The sequence below is a fragment of the Nipponia nippon genome, unplaced genomic scaffold, assembly GCF_047370975.1.
Source record: "Nipponia nippon isolate SJK-2023a ecotype South Korea unplaced genomic scaffold, ASM4737097v1 scaffold_12, whole genome shotgun sequence".
Lineage (NCBI taxonomy): Eukaryota > Metazoa > Chordata > Aves > Pelecaniformes > Threskiornithidae > Nipponia > Nipponia nippon.
In genome coordinates this window covers 4,786,371-4,800,913 of record NW_028262313.1, presented here as the reverse complement: position 1 = coordinate 4,800,913, position 14,543 = coordinate 4,786,371, and the positions used below count along the sequence as shown (strand labels likewise).

Sequence of the window (14,543 nt, the reverse complement as noted above, 5' to 3'; positions counted from 1 at the left end):
CTAAGGTCTAAGGACCTCGTGTCTCAGTAACTGTGAAAATACTGCAGTGAATTGAGATTTTCCCCTTCCCCCTCCAGAAAAAGCTCCCACCCTTTTTGCCAACAGATAAGGAACCAGCAAGACTCTTTAGTATTTGGACTGTCAATTGCTCCAAGAGAAGAAAAGAAAAAGGAAGAGAAGAAAATGCTAGAATCTAGCCACCTTCTAGAAGATCAAGCTGTGGTGAAACACTAGGGTATTATTTCATGCTCTTTCCATAACAGAACAAATTTCACCTACCTTTTCTCCTTTCTCTCCTTGAAAGCCTAATCCCATGTTACCCTAGGAGAGAAGAAAAAAAAAAAAAAAAAAAAAAGAATTAATAATAAAACAACACCAACAACAGCATCACTATCATCTAGGCCCACAACACTGTTAAAAAAGCCAACAATCAGGTATAGAAAGAAGACAGGAAAGGTAGGTACTTACTTTTGGACCTGGTGGCCCAGGGGGACCCATTGGACCCTAAATGTGAACAAGATCAAGATTTTATTTCTTTGTACTTTATTAGGATGCACACAATTGGAGCAATGCTGGGATCTGCAGTGGTACCTGAACTTTCACCTCTTGCCCCAAAGCAAAAGTAACTGACACACATGATCTTCAAGTCTTCACATCTATAACAGACAGCATAGCCCTTTCGTACTGTGGTTAATTAAGAGCAAATTTCAATTTAAAAGCAACAAACACATAGTTTGTTTTTACCTCCACCCAATAGAAACTCTCTTGTAGTATCTTGAAAAAGCAACTCTTTAGCATATTTCTTGACGACAAAGGCTCCAAACATGCAGAGCTCAGCATATTCCCTCGAGTCCCAAGACGAGGAAGTGCTCAGAATAGTATAACATAGTGTTTGTAGACAGCACTCTAGGACTTTGCTGGAGCCCTCATTCATGATTGCTGCTCTGAACGCTGCTCCAGAGAGGAGCATTCCCTCTTGTGATTAGATTAAACTATCTAAGTTCAAGTATTCTATGCTTGAAGTCAGCTGTGCTCATCAGTCCTTTCAGATGCACACACACTTTTGCTCATTGTCATGACACAAATACAGACAAGGAGGGAAAACTGCCAACATTTTGAATGGCTCTATCAACAAGTGCAACAGTTGAGGTCTCTTACCTGCAAACCTGGCAATCCTATAGGGCCTGCAGAACCTATTGGACCTGGAAAACCTTTTGGGCCCTATAAGAACAACATAGGACAAATACAGAATGTGTAGCACTCATCAAACCCCAACCAAAGACAAAGTGAGTCTCAGGAAACATTAAGTAATATGCCCTAATTAAGTATGCCAATTTAAATAGTACAACAATCCATTTCACATTATTAGATGTATTTTGAAAATTAAAGCTACAGAGTTGAATGGTAGAAGGGAGTTTGATTTGAAAAAGGAAAAATGGAACAGATCATAGCAAAAATCTGACTTCCTCTACCATAATGCGCTAATCCCATTACAAAGCTGGAATAGCTCAGGCTACTGGTATCACACATATAAATACATGGCCCGCTAATTTGAAAAGTCCTTGAGAACCAGTACAAGAAAAATTACCTACTCAATATTCTTTAAAATCATCATTCCCAAAATTAAATAACTTACAGAAATTCCATCCAATCCAGGAAGACCATTTTCTCCCTAAAAATTTTAAATGCATGAGTAAAAATTACACTATGCTTTTGCAACAAACTATAAGGAACATTAAGTTTTGTATAAATAGAAATATTTGCTGTTAGTTAATATTAGATCAAGTGTAAATGGGAAAATACTTTGACACCTGTGCTTCCATATTTAAATTGGGTAATGGAGAGATTCCAAAGCTCCGGAGAAATTACAACCATTTTATTTACGGGTAACAAGAGAAACTAAAGTGGCACGAAAAAGAATTTGTAGTAATTGTAAAAATACTGGAAAAGACACTATAAAAACTTTCATTACAAAACTACTATAAAATATGTAAAAGCATATCATTATTATATCAAATTATCTGTATTTCCCATAAATACTAGAGTAAATAAAGATCTACTTAACTTTCACCAACTTATGAACATATATAATGCAGGTAGAATTTTAGAAAAGTTAATTTTAACCAACAAAGTCAGTGTGAGGGGGCCTTACATGACAGAATAAAATTCTTAATATTTTCAACATTTAATGAAGCATGAGGCTGCTAAATATTGCCGAATTCAGTACCACAAGAGGTACTGAATCCTTTGTAGATTTATTCCAAACCTAGTACTTCTGGCAAAAATCAAAACCATGGTAAGCTGGTGAGTGTTTGTTTCAAGGCAACAAAGAACCAAATCTTTTACATGAGCCTATTCAAGAATCTTTTCACTGCTCTGAACAATAAACTGAAGTTGTCTATCCATAGTTTGTATTTTCTGTACAGGAAATAAAATTACAGACTTGATACAGATGTTTCAGGGTGAGGTCCTTATTAGAGAGAGTAAAATCCTGACTTCACAGCAGCAAAGGATGGAATACTATAAGTAGAATATGATATTCATGTATTTAAACTGAGAGTATGACTGATTACTTACTCGTACCCCCTAGTACAAAAAACACCGGGAGGCAGCTGGGATCTCACAGTGGAAATCTTAATGTGCACTTGTGAGTCTCCTGAGCTGTTATTTCAACAGAGCTGGCACATGCAAAGGTGCAGTTACAGGAAAGTTCTGAATGCAGGTGAAGGGCCACTCTTTTGCTACATGTGCACCTAGAAACACACGTGCTACCTCATATTAAGTCAGGGTAAGCTTACAAGAAATTCCTCACATCCATGGTTTGACACCACAAACAAATGGTGCTAGCTCTCCAGAGACAAGTGAAGGACCAGCAACTACACTGAACAGTAACGGAATGAGCAATGTCCCAGCATCCCAGCGTGGGATGAACAAGATCTCCGCAAAGACCAAGCAATTCCAAATTCTGCGAGTATTCTGCGTTGTCATTACTGAAGTTATTACAAGGCCTTTTTCACAGCTCTGCATTCGGGCATACTCAGGATACCTGTGTCTAACATCATGAGCAATCTAACCTGCAGCATCAGCCCTGCAACCTGTAGTTCATCAAAGTGTTTCTTGTACTGCATTTTCTCCTATGTGATGGCAAGTCTTACCTTCATTCCTTTAAGACTGCCTTGAACAAAAACAGGTTCTCCTTTAAGGCCTTTTGGGCCAGGATGACCCTGATTAAGGAAAAAAAAAAAAAAAAAGTCAAAAATAAATTTCTGAAGAAAATACTGATTTAGTTTTGAAAGAATTTATATTTATCATAATGAACAAGGCAAACTCCTGGCTCCAGTAAACTGCAAAAGTACCACTGCAGCTTTGACAAAGCAGCTGTGGTATTATCAGAACTTAAGACTTCCTGCGGCTTTAGAAAAACAAGGTTTTGCAAACATTTTCTCCATTTTTTCCTGTTTATATTAGATTTCCCTTTTATTTTAGGCCTTTGACAACTTTTAAGATCCTATTTGAATCTGTTTGACATGGTGTAACCCTCCTGTTCATATACATATCAATGCCCTCCAGAGGGACCTTGACAGGCTTGAGAGGTGGGCCCACACAAACCTCATGAAGTTCAACAAGGCCAAGTGCAAAGTCCTACAAATGGGTTGGGGCAATGCCAAACATGGATTGAGGCTGGGTGATGAGTGGATTGAGAGCAGCCCTTTGGAGAAGGACTTGGGGATACTGGTGGATGGAAAACTGAATATGAGCCATCAGTGTGAGCTCACAGCCGAGAAAGCCAACCGTATCTTGGGCTGCATCAAAAGAAGCGTGACCAGCAGGTTGAGGGAGGTGATTCTGCCCCTCTATTCCACTCTCGTGAGACCCCACCTGGAGCACTGCGCCCAGCTCTTGAGTCCTCAGCACAGGAAAGACATGGGCCTGTTGGAGCGAGTCCAGAGGAGGGCCACCAAGATGACTGAGGGGCTGGAGCACCTCCCCTATGAGGACAGGCTGAGAGAGCTGGGGTTGTTTAGTCTGGAGAAGAGAAGGCTCTGGGGAGACCTTATAGTGACCTTCTGGTACTCAAAGGGGGCCTACAGCTAAGACTGGGAGGAACTCTTTATCAAAGAGTGTAGTGATAGGACGAGGGTTTTAAACTGAAAGAGGGTAGATTTAGATTAGATATTAGGAAGAAATTCTTTACTGTGAGGGTGGTGAGGCACTGGAAGAGGTTGCCCAGAGAAGCTGTGGATGCCCCATCCCTGGAAGTGTTCAAGGCCAGGCTGGATGGGGCTTTGAGCAACCTGGTCTGGTGGAAGGTGTCCCTGCCCATGGCAGGGGGGCTGGAACCAGATGATCTTTAAGGTCCCTTCCAACCCAAACCATTCTATGATTCTGTCTCTTGTTTAACACTGTAAATTACCAAATTTTGTTTAGAATCAAAGCTGGTAGACTGCATGAATCTTCTGAAAAAGCTGCCATTATAATTCTAGATTTACTCTATTTATTTTAATCTTGATCATCCCATCCAATTTATCTCAGGTGATTTCATTTAATTGCCAACTTAATTTGAGAGGGTTTGGCTGATCCAAGCAGCTTTCCTTGCCAAAAATGTAATCCTACAAACATAACAAAATAGAAATTTGAGCAGCAGGTATGAGTAAATCAGTTACTTTAGAAAGCAGTACTTTAATTTGATCTTATTGCTTCAGTATTTTTCAACATCATATGAATTTCAAGTCTGGATGACACGTAAAGATGTCTTAGCACAGTTTAGAAATGCTGAAACAAATGGCATTATTTACATCCGCCAGCTGTATTTTCTTCTTCTCCTTCATGTATACGTGCAAAGGAGTTCCATTACATGTACGATTAGTCACATGACCTGTGTTTGTAAGATCAGGCTTTGAATGTGAACAAATATTCAAATATTTGTCAAATATTTTAATATCAAGTCATATTCTTTGCTTACGCTTCAAAAATAACCACATACTTTTATCCTGAAAGGTAGAGGGGGAGAAGTGCTCTCGCAAGTACCACTTTCTGTAAGACGGAGGTCCAGATGAATAGATATGACACCTAACTTTAAGGTGTCCAATACAGGCTAGATAAAACTCCAACCTGGTAGAAAAGTGTATTCAAAAGTAAAACACATACCCTGGAAAGTAAATCCTATTGACATTCAGTAAGACTGAAGCTTTTGGCTATCTTAAGACCCGACGGAAGGCATCCAATATTTGATGCATAGAGCTGAACATATGGTAACATCCTTTCCTGAATCAGCATCCACTAACTTGAAACGTTCCAGGTGGAAGATGCTTGACACTTCATGGTTCTTAAAAACTTTATCATGGTTTCTTCTGAGTTAGCCTGAATACTGCCAGCGACAATGGTATAACTTGGTGTGGGAGCATACTGAATTCACTGGATCTTCATTTTCTCCTCAGCGTGGAATTTCAATAAGAAAAGGATACTGAGCTCTAACAGTGCTAATAAACGTAGGGTTATTAGGGTTCTTCCTAAGTACTTGGGAGTTACTTTTCCAACAATGGCATGAAAAGCAAATTCTGGCTTAGTGACTACAAAACACCATATTAGAGTTGGGACGTACAGGCAGCCCAGGTGGGCCAGGAAATCCATCTGATCCAGAAACGCCAGGACTCCCAGTGGTACCATTGCAGCCATCGAGGCCAGGCAGACCTCTAGGTCCAGATTGCCCAGGGTGACCCTGTTTAAAGGGAAAAAGAGGGAATGACTGACAGGATGCATTATTTTATTAGTAATACTGTCCCCAGAAAAATGATATCTTCCAAATGGCAACACAAAACAAAAGAAACGCACAACTCCCACTCAAGTTCAGTGTATGGCAGACTGCAACAGAACGAGCTTCTTTGGCCAGCATTGTTTATCCTCCCCAAAGCTTAAATCCTAGAACATTGGCTGCATTCATTTAATTACCTTTTTCTCCAAGGGCTAATTTTCTGAAGTACATAACTTGTGCATGAGTAGGTCCCGAAAGGGCAATACTCATCCCACAGCAGTCTGAAATATATGGCATATAACGCAGTGTAAAACAGCACGCAAGGGTGCACCTGACACCAGGAATGGAAGTTGCTCATGTAAAAACAAGGGCAGAAGCAGACTCAACAATACTCAGCATTTATAATTCCAAACTGCTTAAAGTTTCAGTGACTTCTCTTCCTCTCCAGTGTGGATTCTTTCCTTTAATAGTTCAACAGATGTTACAGCTCCAGCATCAGGCCATTCGAGCAAAACAGCTTTTCTTGTTAGAGTAAACTTAAAATCTTAGGCAAAGCAACTGGGAGAGAGACCTAATTAAACTAACAGCATTTAAAAGAAAGCATTTGTAATGGTCAATTATTAATCAAGCAGAGTAGAATACAATCGTACCTAATTCTGATTTCACACCTCTTTTGCCCTGGTATAGCTCTGTTAATTTGACTGGAGTTTACACAGCATGGTACTGGTGCAAAAGAGATCAAAGTTTGAGACTTTAGTTACTTTTTCTTCAGTGTTGTATGGATATGTGTAGGCAAAACGCAGAAAGGCAGAACTGTCAGTCACACTACCTGGGTTTCAGGCAGCTCCTTATTCTATCCTCCTTTTCACAGAAATGAGTGTGGCACTCAAAGACAGAGTTTTGTGGCAGGAAGAAAAATGAAACCTATGGAGATAGCATCAGTAACTGAGAGTTCTCTCCCTCCCCTCTGTACACCCTGATCTTGACTCATCCCAAAAGTACTTTTGTTTGATCCCAAAGATTCATCCTTAAGATATGGCATTAAACAAGTTATGACTCACACTAGGAAAGTAAAAAAATAAACATGGATAACATGGAGATAAAGCAGAACATTAACAATCCTTCATGCCTGACACTTAAAACAAAACACATCTGTGTTGCTAAAGGTCTTCCCAGTCCAAGCCAATAGCATATGCTCTGACCAACCTCAATGAGAACTTTGGAGTAACATAAAGCCTTTTAACTAAGGATCTTAAAACGCCTTGAAAAAACGTGGGAATGCTATAATATTCATCTTACGGATGAGAAGCTGGGGGTACACAGTAGCAGAGTGACTTTCCCAAGGATGCAGAGCAACTTGGGCCATAATTATGTAAATACTGAAGCCGATCACTGGTCTCAGCTGCTGCCAGGAGGCCATCGCACACTCCTGCTTACTCACACCTACCTCTTCCCTGTGCTGGCATAAGCACAGGCAGAATAGGCACGTCAGAGCAGGAAACCAACACAGCAGAGAAATAACTCTTCGGTTTCTTAATGGGGTTAATTTTCAGCCAGATGAGTTCCTTGGTCCTGCTTGTTTGCAACTGCATTGCCATTTGTGCCAACAAAATGGAGAGAAGGGGAGAGCGCCCAGATCTGCTCTCTGTCAGTCAATAAGGTGCAAACTGAATGAATGTGAATTGTGTCGCCACTACAGGATCAAGGCAGCTCACCCAGACAAGTATAAAGCGGAGATTAAACATGGCCTCAGGACATGGAATGAAGTCATCCCAGAGCATTAGCATCAGGCACCACAGCATACATAGTACCAGTTGCCCTGATGATTAAAGTCTATTTGTCAAAACACCCACATGTGCTGTGCAAGCAGGGACTTGCCAGGCCCTAGTAAAGTGACAGGAGGAGGCTGAAGCACCAATTTATTGCCACTTATGTTTATCTCTTAGAAATTATTTCGTTTGGTTCCCAAAGCTGGAACAAATCAGTGGCGACCCACCCTCCTCCATCCACGCGGGATGTCATAGCCAAGAGCAGTAAGTCTCTGACGGGACGGGCTGTGACTTCAGAGGGAGGCCAGAGTGGTCAATGCCTACCAGGTCTTTCACTTTGTTTACAACACCAACAAAACCAGAAGCTATGTGGGACAAGTGCACATGTATCTGGTTACAACATAAGGTGACCAGCTGCAGGGTTTAGTGAAGCTGAACGGCCAACATCTGCCCCTCGGAGCTAGACACCGGGGAGCCAAGCTGCTAAGCCTTCAGTGCTGGCCAAGAGCCAGCCCATGGCAGGCAGCTGACTGGTGGCCTCATGTCTTGGGAAACTCTTTGGGTGAGATCTCCTCACTCTTGGACCAACACAGTCTGTAAGTGGCCCAAAGGATTTTGGTATCCTCCTAACATGTGAGAAGGGCTCACAGAGAGAGGACATAAAGTATGCTGACCACAGTGATTTCTTATGTGTATTAAATAAATGTGTGGCCCTGCCACTTAATCCCATGGCATCCATGTCTGTGGTTCTGAGCCAAAGCATGACACAGGCTGACACACACACACGCACATACACATGCCGTCTCTTTTGCTTTAGGAAAAAAATCCACAGGGTTTACTACTTTCTAGCTAATCTGCTATCAGAGTTAACAATGTTTTAAGAACCTTACCTGAGGAGATACTGAGCACCCACAACTGACTTTCTTGAGAGTTGTAAAGTTCTGGCTTAAATGAACCTTTTCCCCAGGGATTTAAAAAACTGATTTAAAGAGCTGTTTTGACCTGAAAAACGGTGGTTAATAGTTTCACTGCTCTCACCTCCTCTAATTCCTGTTTTGGCAGATGTGCCAATTCAGCACAAGCACCTCATTTGACTAAGGCAGAACACTTTTAGACGCTTTACTTATACATGGCAGGGTGACCAGTTTACAGACCTGAATTAAAACACAGGCTGGAGAGATCACTTGTGCTCTCTGTTCTCACAAAAGGAGACATTCCCTGTGAGACAGATAAGGAAACTTGAACTGTTCATCTAGGCCCTTGCTTTATCCGACTCTTGCTCGTACACTAACACTGTGATCCCAAGGGGCCTCTCTTCCAAATCAAACAGCACAAAGGCAATCCCAACAGGAGAGCTCAACAAATATTTAAAAACAGGGAAACAAATGCAATTAAGGGTGAACACAAAACTAATTGAATAGGCAGTTTCATGGATTGCTACGGCAGTGGCCTTTTTACAGCCATCACCAAGTGCTTTCATTTCCCCTAGGAGGGTCACAAAATAGAGGACTTTGCCTCTCCATGTAGCTCCAGCTTTCATGGTACAGACAAGGGCTCACTTCGCATAGAAATATTTCCTTCTAGAACTCCTTGGACAGTTCATGAAAAGCTATATACATCTCCTGGCTCCAGTTCCAGCCTTTGCCAGAGGTGTCCTTGAATCTTGTCCTATAGGAAAAAATAAACTTCCCGAGTAGGGCTAAGGATTTGAGGGTGTCTTCTAAGGATTTGAGGGTTTCTTCTACAGTGACACGAAAGGCTAGCAATAAACACATGTAGCTGCTGTATTTACTAGGTTAAAGGGATTAGTCAGGCCAGCTGCAACAACACGATTTACTTACCACCAGCATTCCCCAAGGGAAGTCTGTGGAACACCACTTCCCTTAAGGTCAACAGTGGGATTTCCCTCTGAATCACAGCCTTACGGTCCTTTGGCCATGACTAAAATATACCTGCCCACGCTAACACACCTGCATACTACAAAGAATCTCTCTTCATATTTAGATGTTAAATCTTGCGCAGAGATAGCAATATATTTTTAATTCTCTCTTACATGCGTCAGCACACACGTGCTCTCTCTCCTTTGCTCTGCATTTCACACAACCACATAATGTGCATACGTTCACATATATTTTCACAAACCTAAGCTACTCCCTATCCTGAAATGCAACTGACAGAAGTATAAATATTTTCTCAAGCAATAGTGGTTGCTATTTTCACCGTAGAATGGAAGTATTTATCTCCATGGTTAGAATGTAAACAGTATGAACCAGTTTCCCTTCCCTGCTTTTCTGTCCTGCAGTTGTGGCACAGAAGAGCCACAGCGGTGAGCACTTTGCTGTTCATGAACAGTAAAAGCTGCCTCTTACCCATTCGCCCACCTGCAGAATACTGTAAAGCAGACAGAGTACATCTGCATATGCTGGAGGCTTTGAATCACCTACCTCCCCTACCCTCTCCTTGGAATGCCTGTCGCTGCCAACTACCTGGCAACGACTGTTGCCGTATCTCTGCCTCCCCTCATTGTTGGGAATCCCCTTTCTCCAGAGCCTCATCTGAAAAAATACCCTGAGAACAGCATGTTCCCACAGTGTGTTCAATTAAATTAAGTATTATGGGAACAGCTTGTTCTCTTCAGAGCTAGAGAGTTGGCTGGTGGGAGAAGAAAAAAATAGCAGCAAGGGAGTAGAGCAGGAGAGAAAACAGACAAGGATGAGCAGAGGGGGAGAGAAGGACAAGGGCCAGGAAGGAACTGAAATCAAGCTCGTTTACAGGGCCAACTGTGCATTTTCAGACAATCTATCAAAACAATTCAATTTTTGATAGGAAGTAAGAAACCACAGCTCAACTGTTGGAGCTCTTGGCCAGCTGAGGAAGTAGGGAAGATGAGAAAGAGCATGAGTATAGCCTGAAGGCACAAGGATACAGAAGATGGAAAAATGTCATCAAGAAAAGAAAAAGAATTCTAATACGAGAAGGAGAAAGCAGGATGAGCTACATAGTGTAGAGAGAGCAGGGAACTTTGGGGCAACTTCTAAAGCTGGCCCAGCTAAAACTCCCCTGAGCTAAAGTGTCTGTAAGGCATCTTTGCAAAAATCACTGGGGAAACCCAAAGCAAAAGAAAGCTGGCCAAAACACTCTAGGCACATAATTTTTTGTGCCTAGGAAAAGGGTAAAGGTTCCTGGAAACAACTGTCACTGGAATGTTAAAGTTCTAAAGAATGAAAGAAACAAACAAAAAAAATCCTGATGGTCAAGGAAAGTGGTTGCTCTCCCCTATCACCTGGAAAATGCAGCAATTATCTCTTTCCTGTCTTAGTTTCCTGAAAGGCTCAGATCTAAACCAGAACTAGCACGCAGTGGAGAAGGAAGGATTCTCTGGAGGGCCTCAGCTCTAATCACTGTTTTCATTCACATCATAGCAAAAGAAGATTGAGGGAGACCTGATAACAGTTATCACATACAAGGAGGCTACTACAAAGTAAAAGGGAACAATCTGCTCTCTGTGTCCATGTTGAGTAAGATGAGAACTAAGAGCTTTAAACTGCAGAAAGAAAGACTGAAGTTAGGCATTAACAAAGCTTTTCTAACAGAGAAGTTAGAGTCTCCATCATTGCAAGGTTTTAAGAATTGGTTAGGAAACACATACTAAACATGGCCTGAAGCACAGCCGATCACACCTGTTTGACTGAAGTCCCTTTCAATTCCATAAGTTTATGATTTCACGATACGGTGTTTTCTAGACACGGTGCTGGGAAAACATGGTGCTGAAAGAAAAGCTTATCAGTGACGCAGTGGATCCCCATGTAACTCAGGCTCACTTCCTGATACGTATCCGCTTCCTATCATCCCATAACAGGATCCAAACCTCTTACAAAACAGCATGGGATCACCAGGTAGACTAACAAACACTGCCATTTCCCTCCAGAGAGAAGCAAGCACTTGCAAGATACCCTATGCATGCGCTAGGACAGTCTCATTGTGCTTACGTGCTTTTGGTTGTTACTAACATTCTGGTGATTTATATTTACATATGCAAACTTACTGGGATCCCATTGATGCCTTGAAATCCTGGAACTCCCATTGGGCCCTGAAGAAAAAGAGTACACATTATATTTCACTTCAGCAATCTGTATATTTCAGTTACACGTGAAATACTTTTCACTCCAACATTTTCAGTCTTGGGCTTTATCTTTCAAAACCAAAAGGAGCAAACTATCTCATACAGATTCTCTCTGACCACAGGGTCAGTGAAGATAGGAACTGAGCATCTGAGCTTGACCGGATGCCAAATGAGTGTTTCAGGAATGTTTTAATCAGGCAATTTAAAGTAAAAATATAATCTCCTACTGCACATCTGGGGAAAACAAGACGCCAGGAAAATAAACAATCCAGTATAAGCTTAACTCTCAGTGTCACACTTGATCTTCCAAGAGTTTCAACAGGACTTGCGGGTTTTTCTCTCTACACTTGGACAGCACCACCCGGAGATATGCAGACCACTGGATTAACTTCAGACCACCCCTGGCTGAGTTGCAAGTAATTACCACTTCATTGGTTCTACTGCTCTGCTCTGGATAGTAGCAAAACAGACTGCGTAAGCAGAATATCCAGCCTGAACTGCTCTTGCTTTGGAAAGGTAAAGTATATTGCTTCCCCAAGGGACAGAAAGATAGAATCTTATTGCACGTTGGTATTGCATACGTATCCATTTCAATGGATAGAAACAGCAGTTCTGGAGTAAATAAAGGATTTTTTCAGTGCAAGGAAATCAGTTCCAATCGTTAAAGGCCAGTTCCTATCCTGGGTTTCTGTGTCTTCCAAAACCCATGTTTAATGATTTCAGTGTGATCTGCTAGATTTATGAAAATGCTATCACTCATATCGGCACTCGGTCCTTATTTTAAATCCTCCATTGCCTTTCAGATAAATGCAACACCAAAGCAATGATTTTAATTGTAATAATTTTCAGTTTACTTCATTCTTTGTCTTATGAGAAAGGGTGACTAGAACTCCAACATGTTGACTAATATTAAATGAGAAGAGCGTGTAACTGCAGCATATGAAAGTACAACTGAGCTAGTTTTCATCTAGGTAGCTCACCTATCAGTAGCTGGGAAAACATGGAAGACAAACTCTGCTCTGCAGGTCCTGGTACCTGAACTATCCGTCGTCTTCTTATTTGCACGTGACCTGAGCACCTTTCATCAAGTAGACTGGTAAGATGCTCCGGCATAGTCCCAGAATGCAAGCCCTTGTCCTAATGTCCCAGACTTCCTTCAGATTTTAGAAACCAGGCACAGCATGCAGGACTTCCTCTGTCTTTTAAGCTTTCAAGCTGTTGAGAGTAGGAATCTCATCCCAGTCCTTGCATCAGACAATATCAGACTTCCCCATTTTATAATCTGTTACACAACCTCTGTCAGGCTACGTGGTGGGAGCTTATACACTGCGCTGGCGTATGTGGCGGGACTCAGTCAGTCCTCTGCATGCAACCCAAAACTCACGATGCCAACACATGCCTGGTGCACAATGTAAACTTTCCTTAAGGTGAACTACCAACATGTATCCACTCTTTATTATTGAAAGTATTTGTTCACACTTCCATTCATTCTTTTGCCTAGCTCCAAACTCCCCTTTTGATACTTCCTTCCTAAGAAGAGACAGCAGAACAGATCCTAAGGGCATTAAGACATTTCTACGTTTGATGTTCTGCCCATTCTTGCACACGGCATTCATTGACACCCACACCTTATGGGTTATTCCATTTATTGTGACATAGTTTATAATATTATTTCTGTTATAAATAACTTTGCACCTGCAAAACTGAATTGCACGTTACATTTAGTACCCATTCCCTTTTCTTTTCTAGACACCAACTCAGGATCTTCTACACAGGAACCAGCTCCATGTCTCTCTGAATGTAGTGTGAATAACACCCATCTATCGCTGCGTATGTGAAGCGAAAGACTACTTGCAACAGCAATACTCATTTGGTTAGGATTCATCTACGAGGATGGCTACAATGTTCAGCAGCCTTAGGAACTGTATTCTCATTCAAAAATAAAAGCAGAGAATTCTCTAAAGATACTCATGAAATGCTGTTGTGTTCTTACCCCAAAGCAGATAGCCCAAGATTATCTTTATTCATTCAAAAATATATACACGGCCATAGATCTATTGCAGGGACAGAAAAGAAAAGTCACTGTTGAGCCTACCTTGTCACCTTTCTGTCCAGCTGGTCCAGGGGGGCCCACTGCTCCTCTCTCACCCTTTGCTCCTGGCAAACCTTCTGGCCCAGTAAATCCAGGTGCACCTATCGGTCCTTGAAGCCCAATCGGTCCTGGTCGACCCTAAGATACAACAAAAAAATAAGTCAGTGCACCATGTTCACAAACTCCTTTGCAATTACTCTATTCAACTCAACCTTTAATGCAATTTGATATGTCTCAGGGTAGTTAGGACATCCTGAAGTTTTCCCTCTACATTCTCACATAAAGAGTTTTCACCAGTTATTTCAGGTAAGTCATGAGTAATAGTAAGAAATCTCCCCTTTTTCCTGGAAGATTTATTACTACCCGTATTGCTGTAGGAAGGAACAGGGAAAGACAACAGTGTTTTGAGATCAAACTGGCTGCTGCTTCTTGAGTTTGCACCTCTATTTCCAAGCTGCAAAGTGCAAAAAGATTTTGCTTATGCTTTGGATCAAGCACAACAAAAAAATAACACAAGATGCAAGGAGTGCAATGGGTCACATGCAGTCAGAAAGCACACTTTAGAGTATTTGAGACTAGTGCAATGGTTGGCTCAAGATTGGGATTGATTCCACTGTGCTCTCCTGGTTACCTTATAGTCGGTGTGTGGATTTTGATTTTTCGAGCAGAAAAAGAAGGGTGCAATGACTGAGCATTGCCCGAAGATGGCAGCCTTTTCTACAACTGCAGAGATTGATAGATGACTGATGAACTTTCATTGTTCTGTCACTACATGGATGCTCCGAGTAGTCTGGTACTTGTTTCTGA

At 41.6% G+C, this 14,543-nt stretch overlaps 1 protein-coding gene across 1 annotated transcript in view; it reads right to left on the bottom strand.

Moving 5' to 3' along the window:
• COL4A6 (collagen type IV alpha 6 chain) overlaps window positions 1–14,543 on the bottom strand; it is a 138,173-nt gene that overhangs the window by 37,352 nt on the left and 86,278 nt on the right. The window contains exons 4-11 of the mRNA XM_087748500.1: window positions 13,740–13,874; window positions 11,567–11,611; window positions 5,603–5,719; window positions 3,156–3,224; window positions 1,637–1,672; window positions 1,159–1,221; window positions 469–504; window positions 280–321 (exon numbers count right to left, since the gene is read on the bottom strand). Of these exons, the coding sequence (XP_087604626.1) occupies window positions 280–321; window positions 469–504; window positions 1,159–1,221; window positions 1,637–1,672; window positions 3,156–3,224; window positions 5,603–5,719; window positions 11,567–11,611; window positions 13,740–13,874 (543 nt within the window). The remainder of the gene's footprint in view (window positions 1–279; window positions 322–468; window positions 505–1,158; window positions 1,222–1,636; window positions 1,673–3,155; window positions 3,225–5,602; window positions 5,720–11,566; window positions 11,612–13,739; window positions 13,875–14,543) is intronic.